This window comes from Xylaria bambusicola (genome assembly GCF_022495145.1).
Source record: "Xylaria bambusicola strain CBS 139988 unplaced genomic scaffold F5B22scaffold_5, whole genome shotgun sequence".
In the NCBI taxonomy this organism is placed as follows: Eukaryota; Fungi; Ascomycota; class Sordariomycetes; order Xylariales; family Xylariaceae; genus Xylaria; species Xylaria bambusicola.
The window spans coordinates 891,217-908,753 of record NW_025953558.1 but is presented as its reverse complement, the minus strand read 5'-3'; the positions used below and the strand labels follow the sequence as shown (position 1 = coordinate 908,753).

The window sequence follows — 17,537 nt, the reverse complement described above, 5'->3', positions numbered from 1 at the left end:
GTAGATATCATTCTGGATTTCAGAACTGGGAAAATAAGAGATGAGATCTTTTTCAGCGTGCTGTTGATATTGGAGGGGTGCCTGCAATACCACTATGACATCATTTCTGCGGGATAAGTAAAATGATTGAGCATTAATCGCCTTGAAATAAGCGAGTGACGTGGCATGTTTAGGTATCTATCCAGATACCTAACGAAGGGGCCTGGAGGATAGATACTACCTTGACTCCCCTTCTCCCATTCTTTCTTCTCTGTTCCTTAACACACGTCTCAAAGATATTAACCAAGTCATATTCTTCAAAATGGTGTTGCATGTACTATCAACCCCAAATGAACCTCATACGCTAGAGCGAGTGACTTCTACTTTTCCTCCTATGGCAAGTGAAATAAATTAACTTTTAAGTAGTATTGTTGCTGTCCATGGCCTCAATGGCCACTACCGGAATACGTGGACGGACAAGCCTGGGTCATCAGCTGCAAAGATATGGTTGTCAGATCTCCTACCCCTCAAACTGCCCGGATGCCGCGTTATGAGCTATGAGTACGATGCCTCCGTCGAGAGTATGGCGGTTGGAACAGTACGAGACATCGCACGCAGGATGACCCAGGAGTTCAAGGACAAACGAGAAAGTGTAAGTATATAAAGCTATAGTCATTCACATGCTGTTACTAGTCACTGGTTGGCATTGCCTTCTTCTAACACATATTAGGATGTTCCTATCGTCTTCATTGCGCATAGCCTCGGCGGAATTGTGATTAAACAGGTATGTATCCCTTCTTATCTGATACCAGCGATCTACATCTTTCATTCTAACACATGTCTGACTCGAAGGCCCTGGTGCTTGCAGAGCAGAGCCCAACGGATTTCCCAGCCATGACTGAACAAACTAAAGGCATAGTACGTGCTTCGACATATTGATACGATAATCTTTTTCATTTTTTAACAATAAATTACCGCCACCCGCATAGGTCTTCTTTGGAACACCACACCGAGGTGCCGACGCCGCCACTTGGGGCGCGCTGGTAACTAGGATCGTGGGAAATGCTTTCCCTCTCGCACATTTTCGCTTCATGAATTTTCTCAAGAAAAACTCTGAAGGGCTTTACAAGGTGTCCGAAGACTTCAGACATTTAGCTTCCAACTATGCTATTGTCAGCTTTTATGAGGAGCATGCGTATAACCGCATTTGGGGTAAAGTGGTATGGATTATGCATCCCTGTCCACATATAATGCTTGCTATGCGGGTATGCTAACTCCTGGGTCAGATTGTGGATAAAGATTCTGCTACTATGTCGTTACAACACGAAGATTACATGATGCTCAGTGGCACGCACACTTCCATGTGCCGCTTCTCAGAGGATGATGACCGGTTCGGTGCGGTCTGGAGACGCATCCAGCGCGCCGTCGATGGCCCTGTTCATCCGTCCGATCGGATTTGATAGCACAGATAGCATTGGCATGAAAGGAGAGCTGGCCGCTTTTATAGAGTTTCTCATCTAGATACGAACTTTTCCAGTTCCCCTAATACTTTGCTGCACACGCCGGTTACACAGCAGCCTATCATTGAAAGAAATGGCCGCACAGCCGTTGCGGCGCGATAGTCACATGCGTCAACATCCATTTAAACAAAGTCCACAGCCATAGAAGGAGTAGAGCCAAAAGACAAGCAATCGTAACAGCTACCCAAAGTCCAACAAAGCTCCATTCGGTTATACTCTGGGCCTTTTGTTGCAAGAAACCCTTTGAAAAGACGTGTGCAAGCCAGCAGGCATCCACAAGCAATATCAGGAACTCGGCAGGTTGACTCCACCGGTGGACCGTATTGAGGGAAACGGAACCGTCAAGCCGCCGGGTTACGCTGCTCATCCTGCCCCGAACGATGCCACTTTTTATTAGGCCAACCCCCCTCCTTCACCCCCTTCGCGGAACACCCTAGACCTCTCGGAGGTCAAGTGGGTTAGCTTAAGTAATCGCATATATACGCAAGTAAGCAGCGTAGAAGATAACCTGAACGTAGGATGAATGGATATATTATTTAGTAATCAAGTGTATGCGTTTCAGGCACGCGTACAGACCGAAAGGAATTCATCAATATATAGACCTGTCGTGGGGTTCCACCCTACGGAGGTCCGCCCTATCGGCTCACATATGACATACAGGTGACACGCACAACCTGACTGACATCTGGTTGAGTGAAGTTGTTACTATCTAGAAGGTTACTCTAAGGTGAGTGTTGGCTGAAGTGGAAGTAGGGCGTCAGTAATCGTCACGTGACTGCTAGCGTCATCCCAATGACCCAACTTTGCTATAAGCTTAAAATCACGACGCAGATGTTTATTGCACCAAAAGGTTGAATTGAAATATCGCCTCTCTATATACCATAAACGAACGGATAGGTTAACTCATACATGTAACACACAGAACTTAAAAACAGGTTGAAATAGTATATAGGAAATGAGGGAAAACGAAAACAGCAAAAGAGTAAATCTGAAACAAATATAACATCCAGAATCTCCTACCCTCCCCCAAACCTTAGATCTAGATTCCATTTAACTCAAGCAGAGTGAAAACTGAGCCGAGAAACAATGGCCATTCCTTATACCGGCATTTCTTTCGAAAATCTAGATGGGGATCTCATTGCAGCTGCCGGTGTTAGGGTCGGCCCTATTGTTAAGTGAAGATATATCAGCATCAAAGACAACCTAGAGCAGGAGGTAGAAAATCTCGGGAAGAAAGGAGAAGTCAATTACTTGTATTCCCAGTTCCAGTACTTGGAGTCACCACCGCGATAGCAGCCATGAGCCTCCTTGGACATTCCGCTCAAGCACTCATTTAGCCCAATATAGCGAGAGCCACCAGAGATGTGCTACGAAGGCATGCAATTAGCTTCATTCTTAAGTGATGGGTCGACTTGGAACGCATACCTTCAAATCAAAGCTCCATTTGACTCCGGTACCACTCTCCTCGACGCAGGTCATTCGTGACTCGCCCCCGACATAAGTGCCAGTCAGGAGATAACAAGCTGTTTGTAGGCCGTTGACTGCATCGAGGTTTTTGCCATAGTTGCCTATCTCGCCAGTGCCGTAGCACGATGCTGATCCGGTGGTAAAGAGACCAGCTAGAGTGAGGAAGGTGGCGACGGTTGAGTAATGCATTGTAAAAGTGGAATTGAGTGACGAAGAGTTCAAAGGGGAATATATCGCTGGCTGTTGGGGCTAAAGTGATGCTGAGAGTGTTGCTTGTCCGAGGAAGATGAGGAGATGATGCTCTGTGATGGTGTTCTCGATTTGAACCTTTGAGGTGAAGATTTTCTGCTTTTATATTCGGTAGGTGCCCTTTCATGAGCCTTTGCGTCTTGTGCCAACTCTCTCAAAACTTATTTTAGTGTTGTCGACTTGGTCCGAAGGATCAGGTATTCCAACAGTCAAGAGCTCACGTGCCTCCGCACGGACAAGATGTTGAGTGAATCCATCACAACTATCAGACCGGCGCAAACACCATCACGTCGCGTGACATATTTAGAATCAAGCACGAAGCTAATTGAATCCCTTAAAGCATCCTATGCGGCGGAGGTAACATAAATTTCTGGTTTGGATGGCTTAGATGTCAGTGTTGGTAAGACTTTTGAGATTTTGGCACCCCGGGTTAGCGATGTTGGTTGTTGGTGTGTTTTAGATGTTTTGTGATGTTGGCTTGTGCCGTAGACAATCTCAATGTGCCATGTTTCTTCCACCAAAAATAGTGTGATCTTACAGAATGCCATGGGAGATCCTTGCGAAGGACTCTCTAACAGCTCATACGAGAAAAAAAATAAGGGGATCAAAAACTGGAAGCCGTGGGGCTGCGTCCTAGTTACTCTCCTCGCTCCCCTAACCCCCCCTGTTAACGGTACCTTGTCAGGTACTCTCAACGCCGAGATGCCAAGGGCCCCGCTGCGCAGGGGAGTTTTTCCATGAAGTATACTACAAAATCGAGGCCGATGTACTTTTTGCGGAGTCATCGTGAGAGCTAGCGTGCCAAGAATACCTGACTAGGTCCTTTTTTCTAGCTTACAACTATGTATTGATCAAAGAAAAACCAACAGAATGAAGCAAAAATAGTATCAATCAGATGAAGAGCACTGAGCACAACATGGCCAGCAACTTCAGTGGCATACTAGTGCAGAAGAGAAGAGACAGATGAGGAGCATGGTGTAAGTCAGGAGGATAAAAGGGCTTCCGGCCGCTCCTCGATCAGGCTCTTCCATCACAGCAGTTCAACAACAATCACAACAACAACAACAGACACTCTTACCACACATTATCCTTTCCCTTGTCTCGACACCTCTTGTTTGATCCCTTTATTTCTGCCCCTCTCTACTCTTGCCATCTCAAGTCAACATGCACTTCTCTAAGGTCTCTGCCTTGTTCTTCACCTCCCTTGTCGCGGCGGGCACCCTCCTACAACGGGGAGACTCTAGCTTTGGAGGACACCCATATCAGGTCTCGGAAAACGTATACTCCAACGTCCCACAGCAAGAACATCGTTACAAGATTGCAGACAATGTCTGGTCGAACGTCCCCCCAGTCAACGCGACTTCAAGCCCATCCATGGTCACGGTGGCAAAACGGGACACCACCCGCCCCACCCTTGATGAATTGAAAGCTAATGTTACTTTGGCTATGGAGTGGATGTCGGCACTGTAAGTCGTGAGCTCAGAGCTTGAGGGGCTTCCATCTGATCCGTCTTAGCCCAGCTCCCCAGCCCGACTCTGGGGACGAAGGAACTGCCATCGCTGCTCGCTGGGCAGTATTTACGATCCCCGTAGCTCAATGTGTAGGTGCTCTTGTCCTAATCTGCTAGAAGGCGGCTCCTGAAACCCTCAACCCTTATAATTGAGGTATCATTGCTAAATTTATTCTGGTACAGATAATTTCCATGGCTGCTTGCTATGGACTTTTGAGGGAAGACGACAGGTCCCTGGTTCTCAAACTTAATTAGTGAGATGACTTATTCCTATCTTATACTTATGCAGAGTTGACCTAACGGAATGCCATTGATGTAGCTGCTTGACCTGGTCTCAAACCGCCGGCTATTGCAAATCGAGAACGCAAACGTCGTATCGCTCCCTCTTTGGCGACGACTTTGCACCTGATGATGCCGTATTTCAGGCTCAAGAGCAGATCTTCATTGATTACGACGGAAATCAGTAAAGAGAAGCTTTTATGAAAGTATTCATAGGCGCGTTCATGCTAGTGGTCGTGAGAGTGTTCGGTGGCCAGGACTTGTGCTATGATATTTTGGGGGGAGGGTTCTGGACTGATTTTAGGGGTTTCTTTATTCACACTCGTTCTGTATTAGTTTTCATTCCTTTTTGTTCGTTTCTTAGATGTATGTAGTAGGAGGCGGTGATGAATTGAGTTGCGTTTCACGTCCACTCCTCACCAGTTGTTACCCGTTATAGCGCCTCTCAGGGGCTTGTAGGGTGCCATACTAATCCAGTAATACTTTACAGAGATACTTTCGCTCTTTATGAATGAAAACACCCTTGGCAAATGCTTTCGCTGTAGTTGGTCTTGAGATTTTCCAATTTATCCCTAGCTAAGATAGCCCGTACATATAACACGTGGTCAGAGATACCTAGTGGGTGGTACTCAACACGGAGGATTGCATATGTGCGGCGTATTTCCCTGTCAACCAACATGCAGATGCCTGGACCAATCAATAATCAATGAGCGCTCTGCGCCACATAGCCAAGCATGCAGGGTCTTAGCAGTCTTACACCCTCTTGAGGGGCCCAACATGATGACACAGCCTCCCTTCCTATGAGAACTGCTCGACGGGATATATAAAACCTGTGTTTCCCAGACTTTGAGCCTTCTGTACTTCTCCCATCAACATCATCATTCCGTCTCTAAAACTCATCCAAACTCGAGTTTCGTCTTTTTGAGATAGATGGTTATTCGTTTTCTTTGCTGCACTTCATGGACAAAGTCGCTATGGACCACGAGACCTTAGATAGGGACATGACTCGTTCCGAAGCTTTGACAGCCCGTGTGGAGGTATGTCGCATTACTCAAATTTGTTCTACATAGCAAACAGCTCAGTGTACAGATCTTCTGACTTTTTCCTTTTTCTTGTAACCAGTCAAAGCTAGAAGAGAAGGGACACACAGACGCCGTGAAGACATTCAGAACGGCACTGCAAGACTTCATGACCGAAATCGTCCCGCTTGCAGAAACTCAGACTATCCTAGAGACGACAATTGAGCTCACAGAAGACAAATCGGTCAGGACCGAGTTCGCCGCTTTTCTAGATGCACCACTCGACACCCCGGAGCAGCAGGCCACTGCGCGCGCTGCCCTTTGCCAGATCAGTGGAATTGAGTTTACAATGCCATGGCCAAAGAATCACAAGGTTGTAGTAGAACTGCTTCGGAAAATCCCTGAGACTGCTGGAGTGAGTTAAGCCACTATAAATAGGAAATAGGAACCACTCTATAGTGAATACCGGTTTTCTAACTTATTCTCAAGAAACATTGGGGTCCAGCAGGACGAGAAAACTTTCGCTCCTTTGTACGCATGTTTTCGAGCACTGCAGAGAGGTCTCCGGCCGAAGAGACGAAAAGACGGAAAGACCTCCTTGAAATGGCAGAGCCTGTGAGTGATCTGCAGGAAATGCTCTTGAAGTTGTGGCATGCGCAGGACAACCCAGTATGGTGAAGGTGGCGATCACTTCATCGAGTCTTGTCCGATGCGAAGTGCAATAATGCTTTTATTTGTTTTTTCATAGTTTCTTGATATCTCAACAATAAAGGTATTCCACGCGCTTCTGTCGGCTCTCTATTGTAATGCCCGACTTGTAATCTCGTTAGCATAGCATTACGCCTAACGCTTTCGCTCTGTTACGTCCCGGAGCCTCCGGCCGCGTCGAGCGGGTTGAAGCGGGGCGTGTCACTTTTACGAGGTTCTGAAAATTTTGTAACTCTCAGATATAAGCGATGGCATACAATTGGGTTGAATGAATTGTATTGATTGATGTGTTGATGTATGTGCCATATGGTATTGGTCGGTCGTTCGTATTCAGCTATAGGTAGCCGCCTAGCTCTGTCTATCTGTCGTTTGAGTTACACACAATCGGGGTATTGTGTAGCCCACACGTACGCTACCGCCTCATAGAGGTAAGGAGCACAATCTAATAGCGTAATATCACTTGCACCCTTCATCAGATGCTAATGGAGTTAAACTGTCTCGATTAGTCTAGTGGTGAAGATACCTGCTTGTCAATGTCTGTGAGGTGTTCAGCCCCGACCTCTGACGACACTGAAAGTCTTTCATGTTTGGGCTGAGCACCACACAAGCCCGCAGGTGGCCGGGGTTCGATTCCCCGATCGAGAGAGGTTATTTTTGCCCATATATCAAATTCATTAATAATCGCCCCTAGAAAAATTATAGGAGCCTATACAGATAAGTAGGTATAGAGCCATCACAGCTGCTCTATGGCTTAAGGCTTCTGTAGTTACTGTATTACCAATAAATTCATTTTGAAAGCCTCGAAGGTATACAAGATAAGTCAACTCGGCTGGCGTGCCAATCTAGTTTGATTGTAGCCCTGCATTTTTGATCAGGTTGTTTGCTAACACATCACGCGCAGCTGATTTATTGTCGTGACTCATAGAGGATGAGTCCTGTGCAACCTTTCGAGTTGTATCAAGGGAGGAGTAACCTGACACTGTTGCACACCTGTATGCCTGCTTACAATTCTCAGACGGTATTAGAGGGTAGTAGCTTAATGCCAACGGGACACACGACACCGTTAATCCCATGGAGATTATCACATATATATGATAGTCCGGGTCCTCCGTAATCGTGGACGATATAATTCTTTCTGCAAGCACAAAATGCGAGATAAGATTAGCCGGCTCCCTTCCTCAAATGTTTGCGACTCACTTTGTTCTACGCAGGTTATGCTGTGTAACATGGCACCAACGTAGGAGTAGATAGGCATCTTTCAGTGATTGGTAATTCGTAGGACCGTTGGAGCCTTGCGAGACGTCTTGACCACCTTAGACAAAACCGCAGGCCAAACGCGGTCGTATTTCAAAGCATGTTTTTTTTCTCCTTCTGAAATATAAAAACGCAGTACCCTCCATATCCATTAAGTTCTTCATCTCTTCTACCAATACCCAACACATCAAATCTCCGTCATCAGATTTTTTTTTTCTTCCCATTGCCTCTGCACGCCATACAAGTCATTCAAACGCAACTCCAAAGATCTCATTCCAGGACAATTAAGAAAACAAGAAAAGAAACTATGAAGTTCAGCAAGTGCAAGCACTGTCAAGCAGAGAACGACAGCGATAGTGACAGCGACTGCGTGAAATGCTTCTTCCACCCCTGGACAGTTTGCGGACATCCAGACTGCAGCAAGCTCCCGCCTATCAAGCACGAACCACAGTGAGTCAGACCAGGTTTCCCATCATTATTATCATAAAGTACAGACCGCTATGGTCAATTACGTAAGATAGAGGAACGAATGCTGATTAGTACCTCCTTGCTTCAGACGAAAGGTAGCAAAGACGGTGACCAAGAAAGAAGAAGACAAAAAGGAAGAAGATGGAGAAGAAGATCACAAGACGGACTCGAGCGATATTATCATTCCTTAACCATGGTGTAATAAAAGCATGCTACACATCAACAGAGGCGATATTCATAGGATATTCCCTTCCAGATCAAAGATGTAGGGTTGAAGATACCTTGGAGAAGCGAGCCGTGAAGGGAAGGTGATCAGGCATCTCGAAATAACACATATAAAAGGAGCTGGATGGATTTAGATATTTGATTCTTATTCTAGCTATAACGGCGAGAGGTAGAAGATGAATCTAACCCAGTGTCTTAACATTCGAGCTCAAACGTCCAGTATATCTCGTCTCCCCGCACCGACTTGACATGGCATGATGATAGCTGATATCGATGCAATACACTAGAGCATGAGTGCTTCCTCGCGTCATTAATGAACCAAAGGTAGCGTTTATTTCTCGACATGGTTGCTTAAACAAACTTATGAACTCAGATTGTCATGCGGGTTTTCATGTTGGTGTCGCATTGTGTCACACAGCCAGAGCCCTTATGCCATAATTATAGAGGGATCGAAAAGGATTAACCTGAACGTAACACCCTACTCAAAAGTCCATAGGTATGAAGAGGCGGGCGCAAGCTGGTATACTACCACGTGGAAGAAGATCGCTCATAGATGTAAGCAGTGAGATAGGGGAACTACGCAGCTCCTATTAGTCTGATTCACTGATAAACTACTGAAAGATAATACGCTTGATAAAGAATAAACAACTAAATGAGGTCGCATAGTTATCCTAAAACTTACTCTGATTCCTTCTAAAGCTTTCCAAGTGATTCCTCTAGTGCAGAGGGTTATACGTGAGGGGCATTGTTTGTTGTGTCACTTGCATAGCTGTGAGGGGCGATGAGGCAGCACAGGGGTCACAAGCATGACTAATCCCAAACCCTGTAGCGAATGACGCATCCTGAGTGTAGTGATGACGGCGACTGTGACAGGTCAGGTTAAACAAGCTATAGGATAGGACGGCTTTTTGAGGAATAGTGACACGAGTCTTCTGAAGACCACCCCAAGTCTGTGAGGCAACTCTCATGAGCGTCATTGGTATTCATCACTGGGCCGGCTCATCCTGCGCTCTCGCGGCCAAGACATCTTCGTCCAACTCGGCCATGACTTCTATAATGAGGCTCAGGCTTTCCATGAAGGAGTTGACAGCAACACGTAGCATCCTATTCGTAGTAGCTTTGTAGTGTGTCCGGAGAACTTGCACATCTGAATTTGCATCGGCAGTGTCTTGCGAGGGGACGAGGGTGAAGGTGCGGGATACGAGGGCAGATAGTTCCTTATCGACTTGGAGAGCCTGCAGAGCAGTTGAAGCCAGTCGGGGTGTGGGGAATGGCACGTCGATGGTCCTGTTGAGAGTTGAAGATGATTATTATTAGTATAGCTGCGGGAGAGACCTTGCAAGGATGATGGTAACCGTGCGGGAGATTTGAGCAGGGAACAAAACGTACAACGCGCAGGGAAAGTCAGGATCTATGGCTGTTGTCATGGTGAATGGATGGTTGTATAGGATGATGTATAGGATGGAGGCTTGTTGTTACTGCATATGCCTGGCGGGATGACCAGGGAGGGATCTAGGGATCTGGATACGGGCGGCAAAAGGTGGTTCGGTTTTGTTGAAGTCCTAGGGTTGATTTGGAGAAGATATCAATCAAGGCGGGGAGTGGGTTGATGGTTTCCCTGGTTGACGCAGCTTCTCCAAGCCAAGAGGAGATGAGATGTTAGGCCGATAAGATAAGGACGGAATAGGTAGGTACTTACCTAAGCAAAAGCAAAGGGTTTAGGGGACCTCAGCCACTGGACGGAAGGCTCTAGCGCACCTCTGACAGACCCTCGTCGCATTCAGTGCAGGGTTACAGGGGGTTATAGGGTTACACTCAGTACGGCTGAAGCCTGGGAGCCCTGTGGCTGGGCAGTTGGACAGGCTTGGAGGCGGCTCTGCAGCGCTAAGGGAGCTAAGCGGTTGCTGAGCAACAGCCTCCGTAAACAGCACCGAGCATGCCCTAGTGCGACGCTATGCCGAGTCAGGAAAGGGGTCGGCTGAGACAGGGACGCAGTGGCCGGGATGCTGACCATAATAACAACAATAACCCATGATACAAAAAACATCGTCATCCTCATCAACCGGGCTTGCGACTTCTCGACCTTACAACAACACATTCTCTTCTCTTTCTCATCCTCATCCTCACGTCTCCTTCGATTCATCTGTGCATTGTCGAATGATTGAAGCATCGCATTGGTGTTTGTCTACTTAAACATAGCATCCAGCATCATCGTCGTCACCGTCATCATTATCATCGTCCAAAGCCAGCCCTGTCTGTTCTCAAATGCACTGACAGCACCACTCTGCCGCACAGCCTTTCGAATCGCATCATAGCATCTGCATTGCAGCATTCATACCACGCCAACTACTTCACTCACGGACCAGCCGTTTGCGACTGCACTTCTACAACAGGTAGATCACGTCGTAGACAGAGGAGCCCCGTCGCTGGATTGAGGCTGCCCTCTCCCCCCCTCCTCCTCCTCCTCCTAGATATATTCATACCCCTTGACCCGACATTTCCGGAAGTCACCAGCTATTACAATGCCGTCGCGAGCTTCAAATGGCGGGCTCGTCATAGAGTATATCCCAGGTACTGTCTCCTCGCCTCTCCATTTCACCTGTTCGCATACTGCATCATCATCCTCAATTGCCACGCCGTGAACACGCACACATACAATTGCTTCTTCTGCCTGTTGCCTTTGTGTGTTTGGCTGTCTGGCGCAACATACACTATACTATACTGTTCGAATGGCCGAGCGCAAGGGAGTCGAGCTATCTGGCTCTTTCTACTCAACTACAACCACCACTCTCTTCCAGCCCCTCTTACCGCCTTTCCACAACATCCCAGTCACCCTGCTAACCTATACAGACCGCCTCTACCTCGGTTGCTATAACGAAAAGCCCACAGCGAGCACCGTGTTCCCATACTCGCAGTCACAGAGTCAAGGATCCCCGAGCAAGCGTTCTCAGAGAGCCGTAGATGGCCCATTGGCTGCGCCCACGAAATCCTCACGACAAACACCCTACTACTTTAGTGTAGACGACACTCTCCTCTACAACGCCTTCCACCATGACTTTGGCCCGCTGCACATCGGTCACCTCTACCGCTTTGCCCTCCATTTTCACGATGTCCTAGGCGCCAAAGAGAATGAATCCAGGCCTATTGTTTTTTGGAGCCGTGCTGACCCTAAATGTATGTCTTTACAACCAGTGAAAGCTACTCCGGACACACAACTGACAATGATATCTAGCTCGAGCGAACGCTGCGTGTATGCTCGCATGTTACATGGTTTTGATTCAATCATGGCCACCTCATCTAGCCCTAGCACCCATTGCCCAGGTTGACCCGCCCTTGATGCCCTTCCGTGACGCTGGCTACAGTCAAGCTGATTACGGCCTTACTGTTCAAGATGTAGTCTATGGTGTATGGAAGGCCAAGGAAGAGGGTTGCTGTGCGCTGGATAACTTTGATCTTGATGAGTATGAGAGATTTGAACGAGTTGACCAAGGCGATTTCAACTGGGTCACTCCCCACTTCCTTGCATTTGCCTCTCCTCAGCACACTCCCGTCGCTCGTGTTCCAGAGTCTTCGGACGCGTGGGCTGCGCTGCCCAAGACTCTTGCAGAGGTGGATCTCCACCCAACTCTACCGCAGCCTTTCAAAAATGTGCTCCGACACTTCTCCGAACGGAACATTGGACTCGTAGTCCGCCTCAACTCCCCTCTTTACTCTCCGTCATTCTTCGAAGCCCTGGGCATCAAGCATCTGGATATGATATTTGAGGACGGCACTTGCCCACCTCTTAGCACCGTCCGAAAATTCATCAGACTCGCACACGAGACAATTACAGTCAAGAAGAAGAACATTGCAGTGCATTGCAAGGCTGGTCTTGGGCGCACTGGCTGCCTAATTGGTGCATATTTGATATATCGACATGGATTCACTGCTGACGAGATCATCTCCTTCATGCGATTTATGCGACCTGGTATGGTAGTCGGTCCCCAGCAACACTGGTTGCATATCAACCAAGGCGTCTTCCGAGAATGGTGGATTGAAGAGAGAATAGAGCGCAAGCTGAGGAAAGAGCTACTTGCTGCCAACCCGCAGCCAAGCACGCCTATTAGAGCTATGCAGAAAACATCACTAAGCCGAAACCCTGCCGCATCTACACCGCCGAGTCGCAGCCCCTCTAACCGCACACCGCTTGGTGAGATGGATCAGGAGAGGCGCAATGCTGGTAGTCAAGACGACTACCTCCCAGCCCCTACGCCAGGACAACCCAGAAAGACGGGGAGAGCTGATCGTCATCATCCATACCAGCGCAGTCAGATCCAAACCACTGTCGAGGAAGAGGGAATGGTTGGCCAGGAAACAGACACAATCTGTGTGCATACCGAATCCAATGATTCCGTATCAGAAGAGGAATGGATGCTTCGTATGCGCAGCCGCCGGAAGATATCGCAGTCACCTGAACGCAGCGAGAAGACCCGGTCATACAGCCAGACTACCACGACGACAATTTACCAGGTCATTGACAATGATGCTTCCAACGATGCCGAAAACATCGGCAGCGGTCGACCAAAAGCGTTAACAGATCGCATTCTGGGTTCCCCCACTCGCGCAGCAAGCGCTTCTGGTGTATTGACTAAAGTCCGAAGCAGCAAGCGAACCCAAGACGCCGCTGCCCGAAGCAAGGAATCTTCAGGGGTACGCAAGACGAGCGGGCGCGTCGGCAGCATCAATGCTACCGCAGGTACACACTCGGCTGTCCGCAAAGTCTCGGCCATGTAGAACAGCCGTGACTTGAACAACCTGACTCGAACTTCTAAATGATCCATCCAAACCAATTCCATTTCGCTTCCTGGTACTTTCTTGCGTAAATCAACACTTGTTAATACACCCCACGATCCTCCTCACATCTCGCGGACTGTTACTCACGATGACGATTTTATTCCATGCTACGACTGGATCATTTACATCAATCAACTGCATATTGCGTCGGCGTTTCTGACTTGAACAGGCATACGGTACTTATGGATTTTGAGCCGTTCGTGCATCCCCTTTTTCTGCTTCTTCGCACAACGAACATTTTGGGCGGGATCCAGCGAATAGGCGACATGCTTTATGAGAACTTCTGATGAAACAACAATTTTCTGTTCTGCACTTTTTTATGTGGCGTTTTACAAAGCTTGGGAAGGTTAGGCTGGGTTGGGAGGTTTTACATGGGATTGTCTTTTTCGTGTTTTTTTCTGGTTTTATGTGATGGTGCAGAGGAAGGAGGAAGGGCTGGTATTGGAGTAAGAGTGCGGTGGTCGCTGTTGAAGTTGAAGGTGGAGTTGAGAGTATACTGTTGGTGGATATCGTATATGATGAATAGCTCTTTTTATGATATGTTTCTTGTTTGCTATGAATAAAGCATATGTTCAAATCTTGTTGGTTTTGCTATCTATTGATATCTTCTGTACTTGTGAGCTACCTACATTATAATTAACCCATGAGCAATGGTTTTGTTTGTTTATTTTGTTGATGGGCTCGGCGGTGATCGGCGGAGCTAGTGCAAGTCGATCACCGGTCCGCTGCTATCTTTTGTAACTCACCTTAATTAATTACGTACGCAATGTGGTGGAGGTGTGCGATGCGCGTTGTTTCAGAGCGAGCTGAAACGAAATTGTTTGTTTCTCAACTCAATTCAGTTCTCCTCATTCATTCCCACTTTGCTTCTTTCTCATCACATCGCATCGCATCGCCCTCGCACTAATTGTCGCATTCTTCGGAACATCCCCAACGTTCCCGCCAACGCTATCCCGTCCTACCAGTCATCCATAATCACATCCTAGATTGAATTGCGTTGGTCAGATTGAGCTGGATCGACTTGATTGAAGCGAATTGAACCCCATTGAATGATATTGAATTGGATTCACTTTGACGCATCAGACCAATTGATTCAAATGGCCAGAGAATGCAAAACAACCCCCCCTCCCCCCTCCCAACAGCCCCTCAAACTCTATGGCGTCGCATCGTTACTCGTCCATGGGTACTCACTTTCTTCGTCGCCGTAGTCGTTGGCTTGGCGCTGCTCGTTGGATTGGCGATCGGGTTGATTGTGGTTAATGAGAATGGGCATGGAGATGGGGCGAAGGTATGTTATATTATAGGGTCATCCCACCGCTTTTTCTTTTTTTTTCTCATCGCATCTTATCTCATCTCATTTTATCTCATGGTTTTCATCCACTTTTTCATCGCGATCGCATTCCTCTTCACTTCTCACTCAGTTTACTCGATAAAACTACATTCGCGTAATGTTTTGGGTGATATCCGACGTCGCTAATATGTACTCACAAGTAGGCCTCAGATCCGCGCATCCCCCGCGCGAATCTCGGATATGCAACCTACCGCGGGACCCTCGTCGGCGACAGGCGCGACGTCGCGCAGTATCTAGGTATGCGATATGCCCGTGCGCCCGTCGGTGATCTGCGCTTTCGTAAACCACTTGATCCGGAAGTGCGACAGGGGCGCGAGGTAAAAGCTGATGCGGTATGTTCATTATTTCTTGTCTCCCTTGCTTCAAACTGCCTCTTTCCCCCCGTTGAGACATAAATCCCTAGCATTTTGAAGCGTGGAAGTTTAAGCTTATTTGACCCCCGCTGTCTCAGTTCGGCCCGGCATGTCTCGGGATCTCGGCGCCGTACCCCAATGACGCGCAGGACGAGGATTGTCTGTACGCTAATGTGTGGGCGCCTGCGAACGCGACGGTTGAGTCGAAATTGCCTGTTTGGCTTTTCATTCAGGGTGGTGGTGTGTTTCTCTCTTTCGCACTCTCTGTCACTCACTCACTTTCTATCTCTCTACCTTTTTCCCTTTTTTTTCTTTCTTTTTTTTTTTTAAGATATTCTAATGATTCTCATCATTACCCCAATCGCAAATAACCCATATTGACATAGGATTATGTATGTGTACAGGATACACCGTAAACGCCAACGCAAACTGGAACGGAATACAAGTGGTGCAACACTCGGGCAACTCCATCATCTTCGTTAGCTTCAACTACCGCGTCGGCCTCTGGGGCTTTCTAGCGAGCGAGCGCGTGCGCGCCGACGGCGACTTAAATGTCGGATTGCTTGACCAGCGGCTCATGATGCGCTGGGTGAGGCGGCATATCGCGCAGTTCGGCGGCGACCCCGACCACGTGGTGATCCACGGAGCGTCGGCGGGCGCTGGATCCGTGGCGCTGCATTTGCTCGCGCATGGTGGCAACGCGACGGATCCCGAGTCCGGGGAGAAGTTATTCGCAGGCGCTGTGGGCGAGTCTGTGTTCTTTCCTGCGCAGCCATTTCTTGATGAGCTGGAGTGGCAGTTCGATCTCGTGCTGCAGCGGACGGGATGTGATGACAAGAATAAGGAAGCAATAGCTTGTCTCCGGGGTTTGAGCACTGAGGTGCTGCAGGCGGCTAATTTCCCGGCGCCATTCCCTGGGGGTCCAGATATGCCGATTGATCTTTTCTTTTGGACGCCTTGTATCGACGGCGAGCTTTTGCGAGACCTACCGTATACTCTCTTCGAAAAGGGCCAGTTCATCAATGTGCCGGTGATGATGGGGGGCACAACAGATGGTGAGTTTCCCACGCGCGCCGATTCATTGTAGTCCTAAGTTACGCTTACACGAGTATAGAGGGCACGGTATTTGCGGTAAACGCTGCAACGCAAGATGAAATGGTTAAATTTCTGCAAAGTAACTACCCCCGATTATCAGAGTTCAACACCAGCGCGATTTTGGAACGTTATCCCCAGCTAGACAGTCTCCCAAATCACAATATCTGGTTCCCCTCCACAGCTAGGGCGTATGGCGAAACGACATTCATATGTCCCGGTGCCCACATCCTGAACTCTTACGTCCGTCACTTGAACAGTTCCAAAGCATGGGGTTATCGATACGACGTCCACGACGACGATCTGATCGCCGCGGGCCTAGGTGTGCCACACGTATTTTCATCGTGGGCCATTCTCGGACCGGAGAGTGAGTCTGGACCGATGGGTGGTCCTCGGAGTTACTACACATATAACGCAGGGGTTGTGCCCATCATGATGGACTACTGGATATCGTTCGTCAGAACGCTAGATCCGTCACGTACGAGATATATGGATACCCCGGTGTGGCAGAGCTGGGGACAAGCGGACAGGAGGCTGCTTGTGCAGACTGGGAATGTGTCTATTGAGCTTATGCCTGATGACCAAGGAGATCGGTGCGCATTCTGGGGGACGCTGGCGCCGATTATGCGGCAATGATTCGAGTTAAGTGGATAACAGGTGAGGACTGGAATGGCCCACCCTATGCTCGAAACACGTTGGTTAGCGGCTTAGTGTTAAGGAGCTTCTAGGCGAACCCAAAAGTGCTCGATTATGCAAGTCATTTGTGCCATGTATAATTTGACTGTAACCAAAAATGCAACATGTTCTCCAATATACACCTCCTTTAGGGCCTTAAGCTCATTCCAAAGGATTTCGGGGCAACTGTCAGTGGGTCTCTTCGCCGAGTTGTATGGCTACCACAGCCAACAATGCGACCCTCCCATGCTACCTCTCCATCTGCTTCTGCATTTTCAACTTTGCCGCAGTATTATAGGAGACGAGAGGTTGTGACCGGACAAGAGTTGCATTTTCGTCCTCCATACAGTACCGACAGTTTCCCCTTGGCATGTCTGAAGCTTCTATGCAAGTAATCATGGAATGATGCGGATGTGCTGCTACCAGTGTTATAACGAAGTTATAAAGAAGGTACATATATATATCACCATATTACTAAGCTAGAATACAAGTGTGACGGGACTCACCCTTTAGGGATTGATTTACCTGTAGAGTGCAAATTTTCCGTAAAGGCAA

General features: G+C 48.0%; 8 protein-coding genes and 1 non-coding gene across 9 annotated transcripts; 7 read left to right on the top strand and 2 right to left on the bottom strand.

Annotated features, from left to right (window-relative positions):
* Positions 1–94: 94 nt before the first annotated feature.
* F5B22DRAFT_633942 (Alpha/Beta hydrolase protein) lies at positions 95–1,439 on the top strand (the record flags this gene model as incomplete). Its single annotated transcript, XM_047976911.1, has 6 exons — positions 95–117; positions 406–631; positions 710–763; positions 832–897; positions 969–1,199; positions 1,266–1,439. 6 exons carry the CDS (start codon positions 95–97, stop codon positions 1,437–1,439), a joined length of 774 nt encoding a protein of 257 aa, XP_047834582.1.
* A 1,182-nt stretch (positions 1,440–2,621) lies between these two features.
* Positions 2,622–3,155, bottom strand: F5B22DRAFT_642978 (uncharacterized protein; the record flags this gene model as incomplete). Its single annotated transcript, XM_047978204.1, has 3 exons — positions 2,622–2,664; positions 2,751–2,866; positions 2,925–3,155. 3 exons carry the CDS (start codon positions 3,153–3,155, stop codon positions 2,622–2,624), a joined length of 390 nt encoding a protein of 129 aa, XP_047834581.1.
* Positions 3,156–3,709: 554 nt separating this feature from the next.
* On the top strand, positions 3,710–5,591 carry F5B22DRAFT_592380 (uncharacterized protein). The gene is made up of 4 exons (XM_047973911.1): positions 3,710–4,681; positions 4,731–4,815; positions 4,909–4,979; positions 5,045–5,591. Exons 1-4 carry the CDS (start codon positions 4,380–4,382, stop codon positions 5,190–5,192), a joined length of 606 nt encoding a protein of 201 aa, XP_047834580.1. The 5' UTR covers positions 3,710–4,379; the 3' UTR covers positions 5,193–5,591.
* A 210-nt stretch (positions 5,592–5,801) lies between these two features.
* Positions 5,802–7,416, top strand: F5B22DRAFT_592376 (uncharacterized protein). Its single transcript, XM_047973910.1, has 3 exons — positions 5,802–6,041; positions 6,127–6,438; positions 6,513–7,416. Exons 1-3 carry the CDS (start codon positions 5,964–5,966, stop codon positions 6,699–6,701), a joined length of 579 nt encoding a protein of 192 aa, XP_047834579.1. The 5' UTR covers positions 5,802–5,963; the 3' UTR covers positions 6,702–7,416.
* On the top strand, positions 7,228–7,376 carry F5B22DRAFT_t41. The gene has a single exon. It is a non-coding gene; the product is annotated as a tRNA-Asp (tRNA).
* Positions 7,417–8,134: 718 nt separating the features above from the next.
* Positions 8,135–9,019, top strand: F5B22DRAFT_421754 (uncharacterized protein). Its single transcript, XM_047971640.1, has 2 exons — positions 8,135–8,435; positions 8,542–9,019. Exons 1-2 carry the CDS (start codon positions 8,293–8,295, stop codon positions 8,642–8,644), a joined length of 246 nt encoding a protein of 81 aa, XP_047834578.1. The 5' UTR covers positions 8,135–8,292; the 3' UTR covers positions 8,645–9,019.
* A 645-nt stretch (positions 9,020–9,664) lies between these two features.
* Positions 9,665–10,105, bottom strand: F5B22DRAFT_642974 (transcription factor Pcc1-domain-containing protein; the record flags this gene model as incomplete). The annotated part of the gene is made up of 2 exons (XM_047978203.1): positions 9,665–9,965; positions 10,068–10,105. 2 exons carry the CDS (start codon positions 10,103–10,105, stop codon positions 9,665–9,667), a joined length of 339 nt encoding a protein of 112 aa, XP_047834577.1.
* A 618-nt stretch (positions 10,106–10,723) lies between these two features.
* Positions 10,724–14,153, top strand: F5B22DRAFT_592371 (tyrosine-protein phosphatase CDC14). Its single transcript, XM_047973909.1, has 3 exons — positions 10,724–11,249; positions 11,529–11,852; positions 11,911–14,153. The coding sequence occupies exons 1-3, from the start codon at positions 11,201–11,203 to the stop codon at positions 13,449–13,451; spliced, it is 1,914 nt and encodes a 637-aa protein (XP_047834576.1). The 5' UTR covers positions 10,724–11,200; the 3' UTR covers positions 13,452–14,153.
* F5B22DRAFT_592368 (carboxylesterase) lies at positions 14,146–17,482 on the top strand. The gene is made up of 5 exons (XM_047973908.1): positions 14,146–14,799; positions 15,006–15,194; positions 15,314–15,455; positions 15,620–16,270; positions 16,330–17,482. Exons 1-5 carry the CDS (start codon positions 14,620–14,622, stop codon positions 16,941–16,943), a joined length of 1,776 nt encoding a protein of 591 aa, XP_047834575.1. The 5' UTR covers positions 14,146–14,619; the 3' UTR covers positions 16,944–17,482.
* The last annotated feature ends 55 nt before the right edge of the window (positions 17,483–17,537 follow it).